This window comes from Rosa rugosa, chromosome 2 (genome assembly GCF_958449725.1).
Source record: "Rosa rugosa chromosome 2, drRosRugo1.1, whole genome shotgun sequence".
Classification (NCBI taxonomy): domain Eukaryota; kingdom Viridiplantae; phylum Streptophyta; class Magnoliopsida; order Rosales; family Rosaceae; genus Rosa; species Rosa rugosa.
The window spans coordinates 65,773,984-65,800,820 of NC_084821.1; the positions used below are offsets into that span (position 1 = coordinate 65,773,984).

Genomic DNA, 26,837 nt, shown 5'->3' on the forward strand with positions numbered 1-26,837 from the left:
ACTAGTATTGATTCACTGTTTGTATCCATGTTAAACTAGGATTGATATTAAGCTAATCATCAATTACTTTATGATGATATGTGTTATGTCCATATTTGATCTTACAGAAAGAAGTTAAATCTCGCCAGAAAGAAAACCAGAAGCTCCGGCGATAGCTCAGAATTTCTCAAGAGTTTTGGTGCTGAAGCAGATCTTGTTAAATAGCGGCTATCATGTGCTATAATTTGTTTTCCTGTTTTTTGGTTATATTCATACTGTTGTCTTATCCCAGCTTGTATTCTGTCTCCTTTCATATAAATCAACTCACTTTCAGGTGTCAAAACTCAAGAGTATCATTATAGTATCTATTCTTCTTGTAAATTAGTGCCACAACTTGTTGAACTTCTTTTCACTCATCTTAATGTCTGTCGAACAGTGGAACCCCTGATAACTCTCAGGAGGTTATTGATCATTTGCAGCAGATTTTTGGTGAAGGTCACATTTTGAGCAAAAAGATTAAAGTAAACAAGTTAAGAGAGAGCTAGTTACTTAGTTAAAATGATCAGTTCTCGATCAAGAACAAAATTACAGAAACGATGATCATCAGATTCTCATTCAATAAATTTGTCAACAATGAGTGAGAAAAATCAATAATAAGGTGAAATGGTTATAGCAATACAGGGGTGTGGATACAGTACGCACTCAAACAAAATTCCCCCGGTGTTGTAGTGTGAAGGAGATGCAGAAAAGGAATTGAATTTTGCAGCAGAAAATAGGGGACATACACTTATGCCTCAATTCTTGATTAAGCTGAATACATCACTAAAAGATGTAACGAATCAGTTATAAAGACCTTATATATAAATCAGAAGAGATATTTGGTAGTGGGAAACAAGTTACTAGGAGTAAAGATTGCCTCTGACGACTGTAGAAATTGATCAACAACTAAGGAAATTCAATAATGATGAGTTAGCTAGTTTCGTAAAATGTATAATTCCACCCAAAATGTATGTAATTATGTATCTCCATAGATACATTCGCACATAGTTCATGAGATAATCATATAAATTAATTTTGTATTTAACATACATGATTTTCCCATATCAATCATGCATACTCTCAATTATGCACATTGACATAGCCAAAGTGCCAGAATCAATTTAGGCAATCTTTGCCCTTTATCACCACAAAGATGCTTCCAGATTGTCTTCGTTATATATCCAGAATATGAATCGTATCAATTGGAAAAAGTATTGAAAGAGTAGAGACCCCTTTTTATCTCTTCAATTATTCATTTGGTCCATGACACTCAGAAGCAATTCAACATCAAAGATCTAAAGCAAATCTAATCCAGCACAGAAATGTTGACGCTACAAGGGCCAACTACTACAGTCTGCACTCAGAAGAGACCAGAACACAGCGTGTCACCGGCCCATTGCTTGTGACACTTTTTATCTCCTCAGTAATTCATTTTGGTTCATGACACTCCAAAGCAAAATTAACATCAAATCTAAGGCAGCACAGAAACGTTGGTGTGAAAATATCGCTGATTGCAATCATTGCATTAGTAAGTCGCGTGACCCCAAAACAAGATAAAGTAGCTGAGACGATTAATGCGATATAAAGTTGGGATAGCACGCCATTTCTGTAGTTGATACTCCATATTTCTCCTTTTTCCACTTTCATTCTCAATCAGACCTTGAAGTAAGAATATGGCCGAAGCACTAGTTAACGTTCTCCTAGAGCGTTTGGCTACGATCGCCCTTGACAAGGTCGAACAAGAGCTAGAGCTGGTGGTTGGGGTTAAGAAAGAAGTCAAAAACCTCACCCGCAGTCTGGAATCTATTCAAGCTGTGCTCGAGGATGCTCAGCAGAGACAAGTGATGGGGGCCAGTGTGAAAAGGTGGCTAAATGAACTAAATGATGTTTCCTACGAGATGGATGACGTGCTTGATGAGTGGATCACTACAGTTCTCAAGAGGCAAATGGAGAAACAAGCAAGACAAGGTGCAAATGGTGTTGTTACTACTCAGAAGAAGGTATGCTTGCTATTTCCCTCCTCTTGCTTTTGTTTTGGTCGAGTGAGAAAGTTAAGTCATCGTCGCCACATTGCTGTGAGGATAAAAGACCTAAATGAAAGATTAGCTTTAATCAATAAGGAAAAACAGAGTTTCAACATTCAAAACATCACAAGAGGCCCAGAAGTACTTCCTGAACGACAAAAAACTACTTTTTTTCTGGTGACAAAACATTTGATCGAGCTAAGGAAAAAAGCAGCATAGTAAGCAAGTTGCTAATTAAGTGAGAGTAGTCAAGACTCTGAGGTCCCTCTATCATCCCTATTGAAGGGATGGGGGGAATGGGGAAGACAACTCTTTCCCAACTAGTCTTCAATGACGAAATGGTGAAGACTCATTTCCATAAGAGAATTTGGGTCTGTGTCTCAGACCCTTTTGAAGAGATAAAGATTGCTAAAGCTATCCTTGAAAGTCTTGATAAGAGCAATACCTCAAACCTTTCAAATAAGCTGGAAACTTTTAATGCAATGCATATATGAATTGATTGAAGGCAAAAAGTTTCTTCTTGGATGATGTTTGGAGTCCAAACCTTCGTCAGTGGGAAGACTTGATCAAACCTTTACGTAATGGTGCCAGGGGTAGTAGAATACTGGTGACCACACGAAAGGAGGAGGTTGCTACTATGATGAAAGCAACCACTCAAATGATACATTTGAAGCAGTTGAGTGAAGAATTTTGTTTGTCATTGTTCTATTATCATGCAGGCATGGACATAAGTAGTAAGTCTAAAATGTTTCAAAACACTGGTCAAGAGATCGTAAAAAAGTGTGATGGCTTGCTTCTTGCTGCAAAAACATTAGGTAGCCTCATGCACGACAAGAAAACAATTAAAGAGTGCAAAGATGTTTTGAATAGTAAGTTATGGGAGCTAGAAGAGATTGAAACACATGTTTTTCACTAAGTTATCATGATTTGCCTCCAACAATCCAACATTGGATATCTCTAAGGCCTATGACAGGCTTGAGGGGAGTTATTTGGAGGCTATTCTAGTTAAACTTGGTTTCTGTAGAGCTTGGGTGGACGTGATCTTGGCTACTGTTAAGTCTGTAAGTTACTCCATCCTAATTAATGGTAATCCTACTGGTTTCATCTTGCCAACAAGGGGTATCAGACAGGGGGATCCTTTGTCCCCGTATCTTTTTATTCTCTGTGCAGAAGGTCTTTCTGCTTTGATTTCATCTTCTGTTCAGAATGGGACTATCAGGGGTCTCACTATGTCACCTTCTACTCCAACAATACATCACCTGTTGTTTGTGGATGATAGTTGTAACGCCCCAAGCTGCACCTCACCAGCTTAAGCACGTCACAGTGCCGCGAGTCTCTAAAACATAAACCGAACGCTCGATTTACACCCTAGAGAACCGCTAGGCATTTTATTTGAAAAACTTTTTGTACAAACACAGCGGAAGCTACAAATATTCTTGAGGTGAAAAACTTGAGTTGCTGAAATCTATTTCAATCGTCCAGAACTTGGATGAAGGCTCACACAAGGTTTGAATTTCACTTGAAGAGAATTCAACTAAATGATGACACGAGACTAGATAACAACAAGTTCGAAAAATAGAATTTAGAATAAGGTTCACACGGTAATTTACCGAACTTGTTCTGCACACCCAGCTCCATCCGCTATTGTCCCGTCACCAGTGCACAGTACCTGCATTCATACTGTTGTAGGGGTGAGCTTTCGTCCTCGCTGCTCAACAGGAACTCTAACTCGACTAGGTTTGAAAATCAACAGATAAATGTTTGGAGCTCCAGTATGAACACATGCTTAAACCAAATATTTAAAGGAACGACAAACTTTAATGTTTTTCAACTTGAAAACCGATGCATGATGCTTAAATAAATACGGCACCAAATCCAAGCATTACCTGATGGCCGGTCCCATAGACCCACTACACGACCTTACCTCAAATTAATTTATCACCAGGTAAGCGTAGCGAGAGCGTCCGCTACCTAGCTACGCACACGTACCGGGCCCGTCATTACAATCGGAATATCCGGACGACCGGCGTAACTAACCCTCCGGAGGTTAAGGGGATCGAACCCAAGGAAGTCAGAGCCACCCTTCGCTCTCAAGCCATCACACATTTTCTCACGGATTGATTAGTATGCATTGCATTTTACATAACCAACCCATACCACTTATCATGCATCACATTAATAAAATATATAAGAAAATCACCAACCGAGGAGAGTCCTGAATCCCTACCTGGATTCCGATGCTTTCTCTCACGTACTCCGAGAGTCGCGAACCTTCTGTTCTTCGGGTAACTGGAGTCCTAGATTCCGACATTTCGACCGTTAATAATCTATTGAACAATTATATGAAATATCGACGATTAATAAATCGTCTAAACCAACTGTTCCTGGTTGGACCAGGAGTTGACCAAGGTTTGACCAACCTTTCCTGGTTTGACCAGGATTGACCGTTTTTACCATTGTTTGACCAACGTTTGACCAATTGTAATAGGTTCGATAATTAACCCAGATTACCGACCATTTAAATGGTAATGTCGACCAAATACACATGTTTATACATTGAGTGTACCCAAATTACTAAGGCCACCCAATATATTACTTTTCATCTCTGTACTTATTACCCTTTCCGATAATACTCAAGCAACCGAATGTTACATCAAATTCCCAACTTCATGAACAAATAAATTCGAGTATCCTCTAACAATTTCGTCACATAGTAATCGAAATTACTATGGACACCCAACCAATCTTATTCCAATTATTTCACCACCAATTCACAATTTCTTATCACAACAGCCACAATTCAAACATGCAACTAAATGAAATCTCAAAACCATACAAAGCCTTCAACATTTAATTAAGGTATCAACAATACTTTACTTCTACCATTATCCAAGTAAGGTCTAGCTCACCTGGATATCCAAGTAAGGTCTAGCTTACCCAGATATCCAAGTATACCTTCAGACAACGTTTCTGCAAGTTTATACCCATAATTGAACCAATCATCATAGCACCACAATTGTCAACAAGCAAACCCACTCATTATTCTTTAATTAACAGCAAGCAGTTAAACCAACTAAACTTGTTCCAAGATTCTCACAAAGACGTCACCACCTCAACATGCATGAACCATAAACCATGAATATGATTACATCTTGACAGCTTACCTCCTCGATCAAACTAGTGAGCGGGATCACTGCTGCCCAAAGCTCTTTTTAATTCCAATTCCGACTCCGAGCACTCGAAGCCACTTCCAAATCCTATTTCTTCTTCTGTCCAACCTCAACTATGAATCAAGACCCATAATCAACAAACTTATACAACCTAATTTCAAACTCTCCAAGAACGAGAATCTGGGTCATGGAAGCTTACCTGGGTTAATTCAACTCCAAAGTCTTAATCAACTAATCTCATATGCCAGATAACTCTTCCATGATCTCCCTTAAGGTTGTAGCCACGAGTATCATCTGTGGTGCTCAACGAGAAGTATCAAAGGAGAAGTTTGAGATTGATGGAGTTGGTTGATCAGGTGATAGTAGCTCTGGTCTGAATTGTGCTTTGTTGTTGGTGGACGTCTAGGTGTCGTTAAGAGAGTCTAAAAAGGGAAAGAAAAGGTCGGTCGACGTGTTGGTGTAAGATTTAGTCTCTAGGCACGTGGTTAAGTCTCAGACACACACCTCAAGCAGCTCATGCACTCTTAAGTGAGCTACTGTTCTAGCTAAACCCCTCACTAAGTTTAATAACGTGGGCTAACTCAAAACCTTGATAAACTCAACTTGTACCAGACCATACTAAAGCCCAACAAGAATCTTTAATTCCGAACTTAACCGAAAATTTTCACGAACTCGTCGTGCCGTACTTTACCATCCATCTTCTAAATTGAGGATTTCACTTTGTGTAAAATTCTGAAAATATTCTCGAGCACTTTGACAATTACCGAGATCGTAAATAAATAACTTGTCGAACGATCTCAATTTAAGCTTGAAAAATTTTCCGGGGCTCACAGTTCCACCCCCCTTAAATAAATTTCGTCCTCGAAATTTCAGGATTGGTCAAACGGTCAACCATACTTCACTTTTCATGTCGGACTCCAGTACCCACAACAATTTCTCATTCCGAGTTCTTGTGGTACAACTGGATTATCACTAGTCATACATGTCAACACAGGAGCTAGCATTTCTCTTACCAAGTGTTCCTTATTTATCACCAACAGAATACACTTCGCTCCATTTCACTTTATTCTTCTGTACCCACAAGATTTTTCTTATAACAACCAGAATGAGCAATTAACCGTTCTATCACTCTCCTCATAACACTGCCATACTTGGCATTTCCACAGACAGTTCATGTCTGTACTAATTAAATCTGGGTAACTACCAACCCTGTCACCCTAACTCAATATTGCCACAGCTGGCAACTCGTAGACGATTTACGTCTCCATCCAATTCCCGCTTACTACAAGTACACCGTTAATCGGGAATTTGAACTTAACCATAGACCTACGCAACTACCCGTAGGTATAAATATGTTCCCCTCATGGAACTCCCATCAACTATGAACAACAAGTAGACGTCGTCGTCACTAACATGAAATTCGCAATTCACCGTGGAAGATGTCATTGTCCTCAGAAGGACAAATACACGCGAACTTGGCTGAGCATCCGTCCTTCTAATCAAGCTATACGAGAAAAGCACGACAGAACCTAACAGCCGATTTCTAAAAGGTATTCCACGAATTGCCATGTGACGACACTTGACAAATTTTCTCGTAGTGCACCCGAGTTCGTTACGTATTCGTTTATGACCGCCATCTCGGCTAACGCGTCCATTCCACGAGCTCAAAAGCGAAGCACTCCTTCCAACCACGCGGACGATATGCGTCGTGTTACCAACATCGAATCATGTTGCCCTACCTGCAACAGCCACGTGCCAACGGATCTTTGGACACTAGTTCGACGAACTGATGATCAGTCTTGAAAATGAGATTCAACAAGTACTTCCGTCACTATCTGATGAAATTCGAGGATCACCGTCAAAGGTTTATCTCTTGAAGACTGAAGGCTCACACGCTTCCACACATAGCACAACGTTGATTTCGAAAGCATCGCCAAAATTAGAGGAGCTGATGGTTAAACAACCATGAACAACACTCATAACGTACTTGACGTCAAAACACTTTTCCAGATCACCCGTCGTTCAGACCATGTCAAGCCATGTCGCTGAAGTCGCAAGTTGCGTTCCCGATTATGGTAATGTAGGCTTTCCGCCTTTCGTTCCTTGCACGTCTCTTTCTTGCCTTTCGGTTGCCGATCGTCTAGTAGTGTAGAGAATATCCTCCCTTACTACAGTTTACGTTGAACTTGACTTATATGGATAAGCAACCGAAAATAATGCTCAAAACTTCGTTTTACAAATTTCCTAAGAAAAGGAATTTGAGCTCTAGGAAATTCCAAATGATTTCCAATACCACAACTGTAAACTTCCAAGAAGGGAAGAGAAAGGAAGTGAAAATTTTTACCAAAACAACTTGCAGAAGAGTTTCCAAGTTTTCCTTTCTCGTAAAGCAGATTTGGAAAAATTGCCACGACTTCATGTCCAGTCGAAAAGAAGTGAAATCCTCCATATCATTGGCCAAGATGCTGAACATTGTGGTGTTAAAATTTCAAAATTTTCAGAGTTTTATAAGTCATTCCAAACTGATTCCAAAGTTGCTGCAACGGAAAATCAGCAGAACTCTGAGATTAGAATCTCAGCTTTGAAACTGAGTCGGAGGGTTAAAATTTCTCACCTTTGGGTGAAATTTGTTGGAATTGAAAACAATTTTTGAAAATAACTTTGAAATCACTTTACTCGAAATACTTTTGCAACCCGAAAAACCTTTTCAAAACACAAGAGTTTCTAAACCTTGGAAACAACTCAAATGGAGAGGTTTCAACGTTGAACTATCATGATTTCAACCAACCAGAACTTTAATGAGGTTGGAGAATCATAAAACAACATCAACCAAAACAAGGGAATACAAGTCAACGTAACTATTAGCAAGGAAGAAATACTCGCAGTCCTTCTAGGATTCTTACCAGTAGTACGTATCGTTGTAGACGGCCAGAATCCTAGAGAGTCATCTGCCCTACCTTGAAAGACGTCTTACTTCATGACCTTCCACCTAGAGTCGAGCCATTTGGTCCACGAAACAAAGTAGCCTTATTTCCTCGTACGTACGCGACTCTCGACGTCCACAAACTCGAGTCAACTATAGCTCTAATTAACACGAAGTTTCTGCCGCACATACGAGTGAGTCGAAGAAACATAATTCAAGAAGTCACCATAGAGGTCGCTCAGTGGACACACACCTCTTTTCCTTCTTCCCTGATGATACGCTTCCGGCCCATGCTGAATACGCATTAACTTGCTAAAGCATTTCCGAGGAGGTCTACACACTACAAAGTTAACATAGGGTGACCTAAGTCAAACCTATAAATCTTCTAATCGCGTAGCTTCCTCGGCTACCCCAAAGCAACGCCTTATATGGTACCACTTGCCGAAACCATGCTTTCAGATTTTACAATCCTAAAATTTCACAAGCAACGTCAAACGGCGAGTACTAAAGCACAATTAAATCCCTCTTACTTAATTTCGAAGTCGACATGTCCCAGCGAGGAATTTCATTCCGCTGTTCAGTAGATTAAGTAGCTGAAGATCCACTTTTCCTTGACTCATACCCCTGAGGCACGAGAAGCGTCAACGAGTTGCGCTCGACAGGATCTTCCCGGAATAATGAGTCAAATTCCTTTAGAGTTGTCAAATGACATTTCAAGTCTACCATGAGAGCAACAATCAACATCACTCGGACAACTAAAAGAAATTCACAAGACAGTTGTCCAAACACCCACTATGCTTATAGGGATCCAAAGTTTGTCGTTCACGTACCTTTTCCTTTTTACTTTTACCTCATACTGGGCCCACATAATCTTTGTCGCAGTCTGTGCACTGTGGAGGAGCTTTGGGTGGCAATACTTGTTCAAATTCAAATAACAAATAGAAAGATGAACAGTAACTGGACTCGATAAAGATTACAAGACAGATGCAACATCGAGTCATACCAACAATATTTCAATGAACAGGATTCACGTGATTATGCACAATTTGGAAGTGAATCCATAAACCAATTCAACATAATGTATAAACATACAACAGTTGGACTTGAAAAGATGATGAGACAAATCACAACAATCGAGTCTGTGGAAGCAATCAAGTAAACTAGACTCGACAGGATATCCAAGGAAGAATCAATTAGCAAGTCCAACTTTAATAGCAATAAGCACAATTTTTAACGAACCGGATTCACTGAACAAAGCGATGGAAAACAACCAAATCGGTAAGTGAATCCAACAATATAACAACATTCAAAAGGATAGAAAACCGAGCAAACACAAGTTCAATTACCAAGACAAGTCGGAACATAAGTCAACCTTTCGAAGAAGGGATAACGATTTTCGGATTAAGGAATCCGAAGGGAAAACAAACAATAGTTCCAACTAACAAGTCGAAGTTTCAGAGAATACTCTAGAGTCACTTAGTTGTCGCAAGTTGTATTCAGAAATTAACAACTTTCAACCTCGGTATACATTAGGGGGATCCGATGGCCAGTCGGGCCCTAAACCGGGTGAGAGTTGTAATTATATGAACACACACTAGCAACAATCATTTCCCACTACGAAGGAGTGAACCGGAATTTCATGGTAAAGAAATTCCTAAAATCTCCCACGTAACCGGAAATCAAGACTCTAGACAAACTTCGAAAAACTGTTTAAATTAGTACAAGGTTTTGTTCTGAAAACCTCAAATGTAAAAACCCACGTTAAAGTTAAACAACGATTTTTCCGCTAAAAATTCCCTTTTTCGGTCAAAAGCGTCTTTCCGACAAAACACATTTCAAAGTCGGTACGGGTTTAAGCACGTAAATAGTAATCACCGAAAACCAAAACTTTTGAACAGTAACGGGAAGTCAAACCTTTTTAAGCGTTAGGTAGGGACTCTCAAAACTTTTCAAGTCAAAGGTTCGGAAACACGTTCTCAAACAGCGTTTCCCAAGTCGACTTTTTAACAGGATTTGAAAAATTTTCACGAGCCGACAAAAACTTTTACGGGTATCAGAGGTTTTTAATCATTGAAATCGAAAACTCGAAAGCATTGCTCTGATACCACTTTCTGTAACGCCCCAAGCTGCACCTCACCAGCTTAAGCACGTCACAGTGCCGCGAGTCTCTAAAACATAAACCGAACGCTCGATTTACACCCTAGAGAACCGCTAGGCATTTTATTTGAAAAACTTTTTGTACAAACACAGCGGAAGCTACAAATATTCTTGAGGTGAAAAACTTGAGTTGCTGAAATCTATTTCAATCGTCCAGAACTTGGATGAAGGCTCACACAAGGTTTGAATTTCACTTGAAGAGAATTCAACTAAATGATGACACGAGACTAGATAACAACAAGTTCGAAAAATAGAATTTAGAATAAGGTTCACACGGTAATTTACCGAACTTGTTCTGCACACCCAGCTCCATCCGCTATTGTCCCGTCACCAGTGCACAGTACCTGCATTCATACTGTTGTAGGGGTGAGCTTTCGTCCTCGCTGCTCAACAGGAACTCTAACTCGACTAGGTTTGAAAATCAACAGATAAATGTTTGGAGCTCCAGTATGAACACATGCTTAAACCAAATATTTAAAGGAACGACAAACTTTAATGTTTTTCAACTTGAAAACCGATGCATGATGCTTAAATAAATACGGCGCCAAATCCAAGCATTACCTGATGGCCGGTCCCATAGACCCACTACACGACCTTACCTCAAATTAATTTATCACCAGGTAAGCGTAGCGAGAGCGTCCGCTACCTAGCTACGCACACGTACCGGGCCCGTCATTACAATCGGAATATCCGGACGACCGGCGTAACTAACCCTCCGGAGGTTAAGGGGATCGAACCCAAGGAAGTCAGAGCCACCCTTCGCTCTCAAGCCATCACACATTTTCTCACGGATTGATTAGTATGCATTGCATTTTACATAACCAACCCATACCACTTATCATGCATCACATTAATAAAATATATAAGAAAATCACCAACCGAGGAGAGTCCTGAATCCCTACCTGGATTCCGATGCTTTCTCTCACGTACTCCGAGAGTCGCGAACCTTCTGTTCTTCGGGTAACTGGAGTCCTAGATTCCGACATTTCGACCGTTAATAATCTATTGAACAATTATATGAAATATCGACGATTAATAAATCGTCTAAACCAACTGTTCCTGGTTGGACCAGGAGTTGACCAAGGTTTGACCAACCTTTCCTGGTTTGACCAGGATTGACCGTTTTTACCATTGTTTGACCAACGTTTGACCAATTGTAATAGGTTCGATAATTAACCCAGATTACCGACCATTTAAATGGTAATGTCGACCAAATACACATGTTTATACATTGAGTGTACCCAAATTACTAAGGCCACCCAATATATTACTTTTCATCTCTGTACTTATTACCCTTTCCGATAATACTCAAGCAACCGAATGTTACATCAAATTCCCAACTTCATGAACAAATAAATTCGAGTATCCTCTAACAATTTCGTCACATAGTAATCGAAATTACTATGGACACCCAACCAATCTTATTCCAATTATTTCACCGCCAATTCACAATTTCTTATCACAACAGCCACAATTCAAACATGCAACTAAATGAAATCTCAAAACCATACAAAGCCTTCAACATTTAATTAAGGTATCAACAATACTTTACTTCTACCATTATCCAAGTAAGGTCTAGCTCACCTGGATATCCAAGTAAGGTCTAGCTTACCCAGATATCCAAGTATACCTTCAGACAACGTTTCTGCAAGTTTATACCCATAATTGAACCAATCATCATAGCACCACAATTGTCAACAAGCAAACCCACTCATTATTCTTTAATTAACAGCAAGCAGTTAAACCAACTAAACTTGTTCCAAGATTCTCACAAAGACGTCACCACCTCAACATGCATGAACCATAAACCATGAATATGATTACATCTTGACAGCTTACCTCCTCGATCAAACTAGTGAGCGGGATCACTGCTGCCCAAAGCTCTTTTTAATTCCAATTCCGACTCCGAGCACTCGAAGCCACTTCCAAATCCTATTTCTTCTTCTGTCCAACCTCAACTATGAATCAAGACCCATAATCAACAAACTTATACAACCTAATTTCAAACTCTCCAAGAACGAGAATCTGGGTCATGGAAGCTTACCTGGGTTAATTCAACTCCAAAGTCTTAATCAACTAATCTCATATGCCAGATAACTCTTCCATGATCTCCCTTAAGGTTGTAGCCACGAGTATCATCTGTGGTGCTCAACGAGAAGTATCAAAGGAGAAGTTTGAGATTGATGGAGTTGGTTGATCAGGTGATAGTAGCTCTGGTCTGAATTGTGCTTTGTTGTTGGTGGACGTCTAGGTGTCGTTAAGAGAGTCTAAAAAGGGAAAGAAAAGGTCGGTCGACGTGTTGGTGTAAGATTTAGTCTCTAGGCACGTGGTTAAGTCTCAGACACACACCTCAAGCAGCTCATGCACTCTTAAGTGAGCTACTGTTCTAGCTAAACCCCTCACTAAGTTTAATAACGTGGGCTAACTCAAAACCTTGATAAACTCAACTTGTACCAGACCATACTAAAGCCCAACAAGAATCTTTAATTCCGAACTTAACCGAAAATTTTCACGAACTCGTCGTGCCGTACTTTACCATCCATCTTCTAAATTGAGGATTTCACTTTGTGTAAAATTCTGAAAATATTCTCGAGCACTTTGACAATTACCGAGATCGTAAATAAATAACTTGTCGAACGATCTCAATTTAAGCTTGAAAAATTTTCCGGGGCTCACAATAGTTTTCTGTTTGGGGAAGCTTCTGTCAGAGAATGCCAGGCTTATAAGAATATTCTCTCAATTTATGCTCGAACTTCAGGTCAGAAGATTAATCTGGAGAAATCTAGTGTGGTTTTTAGTGGTAATGTGGGATTGTAGTCGAGGACTCACCTTGCTGCAATTCTTGGTGTTAAATGTGTTAAGGAGCATGGTCTATACCTAGGACTGCCAATACATGTGGGTCATAATAAAACAACCATTTTTGCTTATTTGAAGGAGAGGCTCACTAAGAAACTGATAAGTTGGAGATCCAAGATCCTTAGTGCAGGAGAACTTCTCATTAAAGTTGTTGCTCAGGTCTTACCGAATTATATTATGAATTGTTATTTGCTTCCCTCTGTGCCCAATTTTTTTGGGAAAGCACTGATGAAAGACGAAAGATTCATTGGAGGTCTTGGGAAAGAATGTGCCTCCCAAAGGAACAAGGTCGTTTAGGTTTTAAACATCTATGTGCTCATAACCTAGCCATGTTATCGAAGCAAGGGTGGAGATTAATGTCCAATCCTAATTCACTTATGGCTCAAGTTTTCAAGGCTGTCTACTACCCTAATGGTTCTTTTCCTACAGCTGGTATGGGAGATAGACCATCCTATTCTTGGTGTAGCATTCTGGAGGCTAGACCAATACTCCAAGCTGGACTATTTTGGAGAATTGGTAATGGAACATCCGTTAAAATATGGGAAGATGATTGGATCCCTAATGTTGCAGCTCACTCAGTAATTAGACCATCGGATACTATTTTTGAGCTAGTTTCAGACTTGCTTGATATTAGTACTGGATCATGGGATCCTGTTGCTGTTCATGCATGCTTTGATGTAGATGTTGCTATGCATGTTCTGGCTATCCCTTTAAGTAGACGATTCGGGTCGGACAAGATTGCTTGGAAGTTCGACAAGAAAGGTTGGTTCTTGGTTAAATATACTTATATGGTGGCTCGGGATTTTTCCATTAGCAACTTATTTCCTCAACATCAAACGGGGATCCCTACGTTCAGCTTTGGAAGGCCTTGTGGAAGGCCAAAGTCCCTAATAAGATGGCCATATTTGGATGGCGAGCTGCTCATAATCTTCTCCCTACTAGGGTGGCATTGACAGCTAAGGGATACACAGGTGAGTTGCATTGTGTTGTATGTTCTCAAGTAGCTGAAACACTCGAACATCTTTTTTGTGATTGTCCATTGCTTGGGCTATATTGAGTGCTCCACCTTTCTCTATTTCTCCATCTAATCTTCCGTGGAAAGAATGACTCCTAGAGAGTGTAGAATCGCTGTAAATCCGTATGTAATTAGGATTTTTATTTAATTAGGATATCTTGTAATTATAGAAAATCCTGTAATTATGGAAAGATTGTTTCCTATTAGAGTTAGACTACTTCTTTGTGCTTGTATATATACCCCCATTGTGGGATGAATATTAATCATCGAATTAACCCTGAATTGAAGTATTCTTTTCTACTTGGTATCAGAGCAGGTTCAATCCTTTGAACTTGCGCTGCATCCTTTGAATCCTGAATCCCGAAGAATACCACAAACCGCTGCGTACCACCACCGTTGAAATTAATCAAACCATCCCTGAATTTCAAACCACCATCACCCTACCTTTTTTTGGAAAAAGAAGAGAATTTTTTTTTTCCAAAACATTCATATCCATCTTGAAACCCTAGAAAATCCTGAATTCCTCAATGGTGCAATCAGAGAAACTGGCCATGGGGCATTCGGTAACTACCGAATTTTCTGTTATGGCTCAACGCAAACAGGGTCCTCCTCTAGGCTTCTCAGGACCTTCTCCACGCCATCCTTTAAGTAAACCAAATCCATATGCAAACAAAAAGTGCATTATCTGTGGGGAATTAGGTCATAGAAAGGAGCGGTGCTATGAAGTGATTGGTTACCTTGATTGGTGGGACTTCACCAAGAAACCGCGAAAAAATCTGGGCAAGGCCGCTGTTGCTACTACAGAGGAAGTTTACCTAGACAATGCCTCCGCTAATGTAGTGTGGTCAGGTATGAAGGGTAAGGTTACTTTTAATAGTACATGGATAATTGATACAAGTGCATCTGACCATATGACCAATGACCCTAGTCTTGTGAAAAACCTTAGACGTTCCCCTCAAAATGTTGTCTCTACTGCTGATGGTACTTCAACTTCGGTCACGGGAGAAGGTTCTATTGCTTTATCTGATACCTTAACCCTTGAATATGTCTTAGTTGTTCCATCACTAACATATAATCTCCTGTCTGTTGGTCAAATTATTTTAGCTCTTGCATGTATTGTGACCTTCTATCCGTCTTTCTGTGTGTTTCAGGACATTCTGACTCAGCGGATTCTTGGTTATGGTGTTAGAAGGGGGAAATTATACTACCTGGATCTGACAGAGACTGGAAAGAAACAGAAGCATCTTTTGGGACAAGCTAATCAGATCAACAGGGTAGAGAATGTGAAGGAAGCTGTATGGTTATGGCATCGCCGTTTAGGTCATCTATCTTTTAGTTATCTTAAGAAGCTGCAACCTCATTTGTTTTCAGTTGTCAGTGATTTGGATTTCCATTGTGACATTTGTGAACTGGCCAAGAGTCACCGTATTTCATATTCACCAAGTCTTAATAAAAGTCATGTTCCTTTTATGTAGATTCACTCTGATGTATGGGGTCCAGTGAAAATTCCTTCTCTTTCTGGAGCTCGGTATTTTGTAACGTTTATTGATGATTGCACTCGCATGACATGGGTGTCATTACTGAAGAATAAGAGTGATGTATTTGGAATGTTTACCGAATTTCAGAAAATGGTGGCAACTCAGTATCAACAATCCATCAGAGTGTTTCAGTCTGACAATGGTGGAGAGTTTGTGAATGGCATTATGATTGAGTTTTGCCGGTCAAATGGAATTAGTCATCAAACCTCCAATTCTTATACTCCTCAACAGAATGGTTTAGCAGAACGGAAGAACAGGCAGTTGATGGAAGTTGTTCGTGCTTCCTTGTTTGGCATGAATGTACCTCGGTCCTATTGGGGAGAAGCTGTGAAATTAGCAGCATATCTTATCAACTGTACTCCTTCACGGGTGATTGAGTTTCAGAATCCTCATTAGAAGCTTCATACACTTTTGACCATCCCTTCTATGCCTAATTTGGAGCCCCGAGTGTTTGGGTGCATAGCTTATGTTCATATTCCCAAGCCTCAACGCAGCAAGCTTGATCCCCATGCCCGTAAGTGTATATTTGTTGGTTATGCTGAATTCCAGAAGGGTTATCGATGTTATGATCCTCTTACTGGCACTATACATGTCTTTCTTGATGTTGCTTTTCGTGAATCCGAGCCTTATTATTCAGGGAGACTTTCGGAGTCTTCCCTTCAAGGGGAGAGAGGTCGTAAAGGAAATCCTCGAGATTTATTTGAATTTGAAGAATTAGAAGTATTGGAATCGAGATTTGGAGTTGGGAATTCTCCAGCACTAGTTGACAACGAAACTAAAATTGGGACAGTAGGAAACAAAAAAGAAAAAGAATTTGGGGACATTGAATCTATTAGCGGTGGACCAGTGGGATCCCCAACTTACCAGGACAGATGCGAAATAGGACCATCGACCCTTGAACCGAGTCGACGTCATGATCTGTCGAACAAGACAGACGCATAACGCCAAGACATCAGCTTGCATCCCCAAAGTGACAACGATGTCAGCATGCATCCCTAAAGTGACAACGACTCTTCAATGCGTCCTGGAATATATGAAAAGTCACAAGCTGATGAATTACCTATTGACCAGCCCAACTGTGATACACCCAATGAAGAGAATATAATTCAGAGTTCTCAACTGTCAGAGTTTTCCCCCCTCTCTACATCATCAACTGAAGAATCCGTTGCGAATGTTCCTCCTCAGGTACCTTTAATTTCGAATGAATTATCTGGCGTAGATAATATTGATTCTAGGAAATCACAGAGGGTTACCAAGGGTATTCCTAAGGAACAATATGAGCCAGACATCAAAGCTAAAGCTAAATATCCTGTAGCTAATTACATGTCTAACCATAGGTTGTGTGGGTCATATGCACTTGTTATTGATCAATGATCTACTGTATCTATTCCTAGTAACGTGCAGGATGCATTGACGGATCCAAAATGGACAAAGGCGATGAATGAAGAATTAGAAGCTCTTCAAAAGAATGCAACATGGGAGTTAGTACCTCTGCCGGCTGGGAAGAAGACTGTAGGATGTTGTTGGGTGTTTAGTATGAAGCTTAATGCCGATGGAACTATTGATAGATACAAGGCGAGGTTGGTTGCCAAGGGATATACACAACGCTATAGGATTGATTATGAGGAGACTTTTGCACCTGTAGTAAAGATCAATACTGTCCTGATTCTAATCTCACTTGCAGCAAACAAAGATTGGCCCTTGAACCAGTTTGATGTGAAGAATGTGTTTCTTAATGGGAATTTGGAGGAAGAAGTATACATGGATGTGCCCCCAAGTGTTAAGAATCACCCAAGTGACGTTAGCAAGGTGTGTAAATTGAAGAAATCTTTGTATGGCCTGAAGCAATCTCCAAGAGCTTGGTTTGGAAGATTTTCAAAGTCCATGAAAGCCTTTGGGTACAGACAGAGCAATTCTGACCTTGTTTATCAAACGCAAGAATGGTAAGATTACAGCTCTTATTGTGTATATTGATGACATGATTGTTACAGGGGATGATCCGAAAGAGATGAATGAATTGAAAAAGTATCTGTCAAAGGAGTTTGAAATGAAGGATCTGGGACAACTAAAGTATTTTCTGGGTATTGAAGTTGCAAAGTCTAAGAAGGGGATTTTGCTTTCACAAAGGAAGTATGTCCTTGATTTACTTGCTGAAACGGGGATGCTGGACTGTAGACCAATGGAGACACCCATTGAGATGAATCATAGACTTGCTATTTATCCTGATCAAGTTCCAACTGATAAAGGGAGGTATCAAGGTCTTGTAGGAAGGTTGATTTAGCTTTCACATACTAGACCAGATATTGCTTATGTTGTGAGTGTTGTTAGCCAGTTTATGCATTGTCCTAGTGAAGAGCATATGGATGCAGTCTTTCGTATTTTGAGGTACTTGAAGATGGCGCCAGGCAAAGGGTTACTGTTTGAGAAAAAAGATGAATTGAAAGTTGTTGGATATACGAATGCAGATTGGGCTGGTGATAAAACTGACAGACATTCTACATCTGAGTACTTTACTTTTGTTGGAGGGAACCTTGTCACTTGGTGTAGTGAAAAGCAGAAAGTTGTTGCCAGATCAAGTGCAGAAGCTGAATTTCGAGGTATGGCACATGGAGTCTGTGAAATGTTATGGATCCGTAATGTCCTGAAAGACCTGGGTTACAAGCTTAAAAGGCCTATGGATTTGCATTGTGATAATACAGCTGCCATTGAGATTGCACATAATCCAGTTCAGCATGATAGAACAACGCATGTGGAGGTTGACCGTCATTTTATTAAAGAAAATCTTGACAGAAAGGTTATTCGCTTTCCATTTGTAAACTCAGAGGAGCAATTAGTTGATGTTCTCACTAAAGGAGTGTCCAGGAAGATATTTGACAACTCGATTGACAAGTTGGTCATGGTAGACATCTATGCACCAACTTGAGGGGGAGTGTAGAATCACTGTAAATTTGTATGTAATTAGGATTCTTATTTAATTAGGATATCTTGTAATTATAGAAAATCCTGTAATTATGGAAAGATTGTTTCCTATTAGAGTTAGACTACTCCTTTGTGCTTGTATATATACCCCCATTGTGGGATGAATATTAATCATCGAATTAACTCTGAATTGACTTTTCTTTTCTACTGAGAGGGCCAGCTCTTTGTCTTAAACTCTTTTTGATAAGCTGTTAATCCTCTTATGGAGTATGTGGAGAAATCGAAATGAAATTTTATGGAAGAACCATTCTCAAACTAGTTCAAGTCTTGTGGCGTCTGCTTTGGCTTGGTATGAGGAATACTTACAAGCAAACTTGACTGTGAGTCCTTCACGAGGTCGACATAAGATAACTAAGAAGTGGAATCCTCCTGTTGGGGATACTTTGAAAATGAATGTTAACAGAGTTTTCTTGCCTCACGTTCCTTATGGAGGTACAGGTGGTATTCTCCGAAATGCATGAGGGCAGTTCCTTGCTGTGTTCTCTCATAGGGTGGACTTTGTCAGTTCTTCCCTGCATGTCGAACTGCTGGCTTTAAAGCAAGGTTTATAGCTCTTGCAAACTATGCAAGTAACGAGTGCAATGGTTGAAAGTGATTGCCAAGTAGCAGTGGGGGCTGTCAATAGTGAGCTTGATGACCTATCTCAGCTTAGTGCTCTTATTGTAGAAGTTAAAGGTCTCCTAGATCCTAGTGAAGATATCAGTATTAGGTTTGTTTCTCGACATGCCAATACAGTAGCTCATAGGTTAGTCAATCACGGTTTTGAAGCTAATGTCGATCATGAATGGTTTGTAAATGCTCCAGACTTATTACTGGATGCCCTCATGTACGATCTTAATCGTACTCATTAATAAGTTTTCCCTTTCTTCAAAAAAAAAAAAAAAAACAATCCTACATTTTCTTCTGTATTGTGTTATATTTCCAAAAGACTATGTGTTTGATAGAGACAATTTGATTGAGTTGTGGAAGTCACAAAATTATATAAATGTAAAAGACAAAGAAAAGAAGACAAAAGGTCAAACGTATTTGATAACTTAGCAATGCGGGTTTTTTTTTTTCAAGATGTTGAGGTGTATAAATATGGAAGAACAAGCCGCAAAATTCATGATGTTGTGATGTATATGACTTTCTACAATATCTGACTAATCATGAGTGTTTCAGTGTGGTGTTTGAGCAAGATGCTAATGAGGGAATGGAGGTACCTAATGGTAAAGTTCGTCATTTGACCTTTATGCATACATCTGGGAGTAAACTTTCAGATACTTTTCTCAATGGTACAAATTCGCGTAGCCTTGTAGCTTTAAGCAACGTTGACCCAAAGGTAATTATACAGTTGAATTGCCTTAGGTCAATAAGCTTAAGTCTGATGGGAGAAATTCCAAGGGAGATAGGAGGATTGATACATTTGAGGTATCTCGATTTATCTTATAGTTGGAATTTGGAGGAATTACCTGACACTATGAGTAATTTATACAATCTGCAAACCTTGCGATTGGTTGGTTGCTCTGGTCTCAAGAAAGTAGATTTGGGAAGGCTTATAAATTTAAGGGCTAAATACTATTTAGTACCCTGTGGTATGGACCCAACATCGATTCAGTCCCTCGACTTTCAATTTCATCAAAAATACCCCTGCAATATCATCTTCACATCCAATAGGTCCCTCCGTCAGGCAACCGTCAATTTCAGACGTTAAGTCGTTGACGTGGCGTTCCAACTCAGCAAAAGTGGGGCCCACATGGAAGTCAAATTCCCAAAATGACCTTGGCTCTTTACTATCTTATTCCGACTCCCTTCCCCGAGATTCAATGCCTCCGCAAGCAGTCCTCTCTTGCAATACCCTCAATCCCGACTTCAACATATCTTGCAACAGTCCCTCGGCCTACTCCAGTTTCCCTTCCTTCGACAACCCATTGATCAACATATTGTAGGTCACATCATTCGGAAAGCAGCCCACCTTCTGCATCTCCGACACAAGGTTAAGTGCCTGCTGCACTTCCCCTCTTTAGCTCTACTTGCAAGGTTTCTATCCCTAAGCAGCCTTAGAAGCCTATTACAGTTATTCACATCATGCAACAACCCATTCCTTATCATCTTATCGAAAATTCGACAAGCATTGCTCCACTAACAACTTCTTAGCATACACCCACAACAAGAGATCAAGCAGTTTAATCGAGACCTTTGCGAAAACATACTCATGAATAAAAAAATCCACAATCCCATGATGCATAGCTACACTAATCACTCTCTCCATCACCCAATACGTAGACCTCATCATATCATTGTGGGCCAAAATCTCGAGAATGACACAGAAGACAAAATCAGACCTTTTAACCTCCGGCTGGGCCTCGACCCGAATCTGCGCGAGGACGCGGACGAAGAGGTCTGGGTTAGAAATCATAGGGTGGAAGCGGTGGGAGGAAGAGTCACGGGTGCGGAAAGCTAAGGGGGTTTTGCGGAAGGTAGGGAAGATGAGGTCGCGGTAGTGGGTGTCGGAGAGGGAAGGGGAATGGCGGCTAACGGATGATTGGGAGGGCGAGGTCGGCGTTCGGCGTTTAGGGATTTGAGGATTGCAGGCAGAGTAGACGAGGATGATTTGGGTGGCTTTGGCGCCGCGCGGACTGTCGGTGGGGAGCGGCTGAGGTGAGCTAAGCGGCCGTCTCCAAGCTTCAACATAAACGAAGAAGAAGAGAAGAAAAGAAGGGAGAGTAGATCTCGGGGAAGGGAGTTAGAATAAGATATTAAAGAGCCAGGGTCATTTTGGGAATTTGACTTCTATGTGGGCCCTACTTTTGCTGAGTTGGAACGCCACGTCAGCGAGTTAACGTCTGAAATTGACGGTTGCCTGACGGAGGAACCTATTGGACTATAAGATGATATTGCGGGGGTGTTTTTGATGAAATTGAAAGTCGAGGGACTGAATCGATGTTGGGTCCATACCACAAGGTACTAAACAGTATTTAGCCCTAAATTTAAAGCATCTTCATGTTCACGGTTGTGTAAAATTGAAGTTAATATGGATTGAGACATTAACAAATCTGCAGACACTAGATAGGTTTTATATCCAAGCTGGTGATGAAGGAAACAAGTTAGAAGCTCTGAAAAACTTGGACCAGTTCCAAGGATTTCTTAGTATTAAAAATGCGGGACATGCAAATATGGCTGAGAGTGCAGCAGTTATGTGAATAAGGCCAACCTCCTTCACTTGGTCCTGACATTCCGAAACTATCACACAAGGTTGTATGGACAGGACAGAGAAATACTTAATGCCTTAGAACCGAATCCAGGTTTGGAATCTTTAAGGATCAATCTTTGTAACGGCTCTATATTGTCGTTTGATTGGTGGTCATCTTTGCACAGCTTGAGACAGCTTACCCTAGAACGTTACATTCAGTGTGAGTCTTTCCCTCCTTTAGGGAAACTGTCCTCCCTTGAATCATTGTATATAAGGAAATTTGACGTGGGAAAGGTAGGAATTGAGATTTTGGGAATGAATGATGGTGATGATGATGATAAAAAAGCATTTCCGAAATTGAAACAACTGACTGTCGACAACATATGGAGGTGGGATGTGTGGAAAGGGGTAGTAGCAGAGGACTACTATGAGAATGCTATTATAATAATGCCATGCCTTTCTTCCTTGACAATTTCTCGGTGCGACGAGCTGAAAGCTTTGCCGGACTTCCTGTGGAAAATACCACTCCAGAAGTTGGACATCAGCCAATCTCCAATTCTCCAACACATTTGCAGACAAGGGTGTACAGAAAAGGAGTATTGGGCCAAGATTTCTCACATCCCGAACATCAAATTAGGTGATGTTTGGATCCAGCAGCAAGATGTCCAAGACTCCAAGGATGATGATGAACTTTATTCCTTCTAGGTTGAGTGAAGAGGTCTGTTAGTCTGAATCATCCACTCCTTCAATCGGTTGCTTCCGGTAATTATATATATACATGCTCATAGGTGGTAAAACTTTAAGGTAAAACTTTAGGTGGATGTTGTGATCTAGTTTATATTTGACATCTTCATTGAAAATCCCTTTGGGTTTTTGATGTGTATCAATGATTTGAGCGTTTTTCATTTGCCTATCGCGTAACAATCAACACGGTCATCAAAGATGGGAAGTATTTACGTCCCGGTTTATCGTACCTCGGGGATTACGAGCTAGCTAAGAATCATTTGGTTCTAAGTCACCGAAAATCACAAATAAAAATAGAAAAAATGCTAAACAAGGCACCGAGCCTCATTCAAGCATGACTTTGCATCACACAAAGTCACATAGACGGCCTTGCACCAAGCAAGGCCTAGATAGGGCCGTGAAACACACAAAAGTGCTTGTAATGCTCACGCCCACATGGATTTACAAATGAATGGTAGTGGGAAAGTCACAATGTTTTTTTGGATTTTCATAAATGATAAATACACTAACTAACTACGACATAAAAATAAGATAGATAGAAGGATGGGATGCATCGCATCAAGGGTCACCATGGAATTTAAGGTTCTCCACACAAATCTAAAATCATATGGAATGACGATGATTAATTCAAATGATGCTTCAAATGTTTTGTCGGATTTCCATTTAGCATTAAGAGGTCGAAAAGAAAGCTAAATTGATTGTCATAAAATAGTAGTCAAACCCTAAGCAAAAACAAGAAGAAGAAAGAATACTTAGTTTTTGGCTACCCTATACTAGTCTCAAACCTTATGCCTTGTTAGGGCCATAAGTGCTCAAAACTAAATGCTTTAGGTTTCGACAATCGATTGTAACACACTCTAGCAACTATCACCACAAATAATAAGGTCGAAAAGAGTACTTGTGATAACAATTACCTTACCCAAAAATTCCGAATACTATTCCGACAATCAAGGGTAATAATACTCAAAATTGGGTGACTTGAGAACCACAATCTAAGAAATCCAAATGGAAATAGAGATATGCAATGGGCAAATTAATTCCACCATACTCATGCCATAATCTAAATTGAAATATAAATTCCCCAATTTAATATTCCAATTCCAACACACCAAACATAGATTAAGGAGGGGAAAACCTAAACCATACATCTAGAGTGAAGAAATTAAAGCAAGAGTACACAAATCATATGAATAAACATCAATTTTATTAATTCCTCAACAAAACCATATAAAACTAAACTTGGGTTTCAAAACCCTAAAACCATGAGAGGTCACACACAAGTATATATCAATACACATCAAACAACACCATAAGCAAGAAATAAGAGAGAGAAAGAAGAGGGAAAGAGAGGAGAAATCCATGAAATTTAAGGCAAAGCTTGTCACTAGCTATTGCCATAACTTCATGGCTTCTCTTGCTACCTTTATGAAGCCATGGTGTAGAGATGGTGGCTTAGATACCGGAAATGTGTGTGCCTCCTCCTTGTGCAAGCTTACATGTGAAGAATGGGGGATGAAGAAGAGAGGACGAGGTGAGAAGGGAGAGAAGTCCCAAATTCGGCCAAAAGGCCTAGGGTGAAGAAAAATGGGTCTTAAGCTTGTGAAATGTGTGTGCAAAGGTGCTTAAATACCTCATTGGGTTCAAGGGTCAAGATTAGACTTATACCCTAGACCCAAGGGCTCAAAAACAAGTAGAAAAAGGGTAAAATGAAAAGACTAAAACAACCTAATAAAAATGTAGAGAATTAGGAGATTAGAAAACATTTTGGAAAATAAAAAGAAAACCGGAGGATAAAAGTGTAAGTGAGTGTGTGCCTAGTGTGAACACAAATAAATATCTTCATCCATCCACATGTGTGATGTGTGTGAGGTGTGGTCCACTAATTATTATTGTTATTACATCAATTTTGAATTTGAAATTTAAATACAAAGATGTAATACAAATGGGCTTGGGTCTTCACTTGTGTGCTTCTTTGGTCTTGGGCCTTGGACTTCATGCTATCGGGCCAAGTTGAGTTGGTTGACCCGATGGTCAACCATTTGACTTTTTGTCCTTTAGTCGGAAGTTGACATTTTGCTCAAATTCGCTACTTCTTTCGTCTTTTTCCTCTCTTGACCATAATTTCCTACAAATGAAGAAAACAAAGTAATACTACGAAATAATGCTTGAGTATTCGCTAATTTCAAGGTAATTAGGGCTAGAAACACACGTACATTGCGTGTGAATCAATCAACTTATTCAATTCTCATCTCATGAATTTGTTGATGTACGTGTTGAGAATATATACATCCCACATAGGAAAAATGGGATATTGCTATGGGTTTATAAGGGTTTGGGTCACTCCATCCATTGCCAATTGGTTTTAGATGTAAACCCCAATTTACTTTATCATGGTATCAGAGCGGGTTATCCCACGTGTGCATGCCTCGCGGCCACACGGGCACGTCACCCAAAGTTTCCACGTGTATGGCTTGAAAATTCGCCACATGTGCGGGTGCGTGTTGAGAATATATACATCCCACATGGAAAAAATGGGACCTTGCCTATGGGTTTATAAGGGTTTCGCCACACGTGGCTTGAAAATTCGCCACATGTGTGGTGGCGTGTTGAGAATATATACATCCCACATGAAAAAAATGGGACCTTGCCTATGGGTTTATAAGGGTTTCGCCACACGTGGGGGGGCGTGTTGAGAATATATACATCCCACATGGAAAAAATGGGACCTTGCTATGGGTTTATAAAGGTTTGGGCCACATCCCACATGGAAAAAATGGGACATTGCCTATGAGTTTATAAGGGTTTAGGCCACTCCATTCATTGCCAATTGGTTTTGGATGTGAACCCCAAATTACTTTATCAGTACGTAGTAATGTTGGTAGTTGGTACATGATGCTGATCGTTTCTCCTGAAAAAAAAACATGTTGCTAATTGGTTTTGAATGTGAACCCCAGATTACTTTATCAATACGTAGTAATGTTGGTACATGATGCTGATCGTTTCTCCTGAAGAAAAAAAAACATACACACACACGCTCATAGTGTAATAACCCGAAACTTAGTATCACTGTAGAGCACTCTAAGATACCTTAAACTTTTTTTTAGAAACCGATGATACCACATGCTATACTTACAAGTTATATAGGTAAATTTTTAGAGTTCTAGTAAACTTTCTAAAATACGTTAGTTCGTATTACTTGTGTACACTCGATATTTGTTTTCAAACTCAAGACTATTATCTATGTTATTTTTGTGATGCATGTTATTTTAGTACAAATTATTGCTATTTTTACCTTAAGAAAGCACTAAAGTTCTTTACTTATTATTTGGGTAAATGTGCATATGGATATGTGTGTATAAATATATATATTTAGCAAGTGGATTTATGTTTTATGATATGATTTATGCTTTCTTTCTTTTATTACTTTTTTTAATTTTATCTTATCATTTTAATCATTTAACCTAAATAGTAACTAGTCACTCACCTTATAATAATTAGTCACTTACTTATTTTATGCTTAATTCTAGCCTATTTAAGCATATGATCTGATCATACTTCCTACAAGCTTGAAGATCAAATGCAAAATTGATCTAAAACTCCCTTAGTTGAAGAGAAAACTCAACTAGAAGTTCTTCACACAAATCCTTCATCCTATTTCTCTTAAGAAGTTTCCTTTTTGTGAAAGAAGTCCAAAGTTTGATCACAAGACCTTCTGATTTCCTTAAGTAAGTACATGAATACATTTCTATGTTCTTTTGTCTTTAAGATTTATCAAACTACATAATCAATGATAAAATGGAAAAGGATCTGCTTTGCTGCAAACCTGTATTTTCGTATATAACAAAGTCTGTTTTGTTAAAAATATTTACAGTATTAAATTCCTCATCAAAAGTTCTTCAGTTTAGGCTTTTGAATCACTAAAAAAGGTTAAGAAATGAAGAAGTTATGGCTAATCAAAGTTTTCAACTTTTAAACTCGCTGGAAATCTCATACAGCCATCACAACTTCAAAAATTCATATCTCCCTCATTTCTTATCCGTTTTCTATAAACGTTATATCAATTTGAAGCTTAGGACCTCTACTTGTGATCTGGAGAGTTTGAGAATTAATGGTAAAATACAAGGAACGTAAAGACTTAAACACCAAAGGTCAGTATCAAAAATATCGGTTTCTGCACTGTTATGGATCTTCACCATTTCTGGACTATTTGACTAAGAACAGGATTACATGACTTATTCCAT

General features: G+C 39.6%; 1 protein-coding gene and 1 long non-coding RNA gene across 5 annotated transcripts; one reads left to right on the forward strand and one right to left on the reverse strand.

The window, feature by feature from the left end:
* The first annotated feature begins 1,291 nt into the window (after positions 1 to 1,291).
* LOC133729407 (disease resistance protein RGA2-like) lies at positions 1,292 to 19,195 on the forward strand. 4 transcript variants are annotated; one of them, XM_062156925.1, is made up of 4 exons: positions 1,292 to 2,018; positions 15,315 to 16,886; positions 17,096 to 17,281; positions 17,386 to 19,195. In XM_062156925.1, exons 1-2 carry the CDS (start codon positions 1,692 to 1,694, stop codon positions 15,636 to 15,638), a joined length of 651 nt encoding a protein of 216 aa, XP_062012909.1. In that variant the 5' UTR covers positions 1,292 to 1,691; the 3' UTR covers positions 15,639 to 16,886; positions 17,096 to 17,281; positions 17,386 to 19,195. The 4 variants fall into 4 exon arrangements, with proteins under 4 accessions (XP_062012909.1, XP_062012908.1, XP_062012910.1 ...); XM_062156927.1 differs by having other exon boundaries at positions 1,302 to 2,018; positions 15,315 to 15,483; positions 15,639 to 16,886; positions 17,096 to 19,194; XM_062156924.1 differs by having other exon boundaries at positions 17,096 to 19,194.
* On the reverse strand, positions 2,014 to 8,955 carry LOC133729408 (uncharacterized). Its single transcript, XR_009856361.1, has 3 exons — positions 5,412 to 8,955; positions 4,270 to 5,325; positions 2,014 to 3,722 (listed from the first exon to the last, which is right to left on the reverse strand). It is a non-coding gene; the product is annotated as an uncharacterized LOC133729408 (long non-coding RNA).
* Positions 19,196 to 26,837: the final 7,642 nt, after the last annotated feature.

What these genes read in the sequence shown, in the direction of transcription:
- LOC133729407 (XM_062156925.1), top strand. Translation starts at nt 1,692, where the DNA reads ATGGCCGAAGCACTAGTTAACGTTCTCCTAGAGCGTTTGGCTACGATC. An exon ending in TTGTTACTACTCAGAAGAAG is followed by an intron (nt 2,019 to 15,314) that starts GTATGCTTGCTA and finishes TGTGTGTTTCAG; the next exon opens with GACATTCTGACTCAGCGGAT.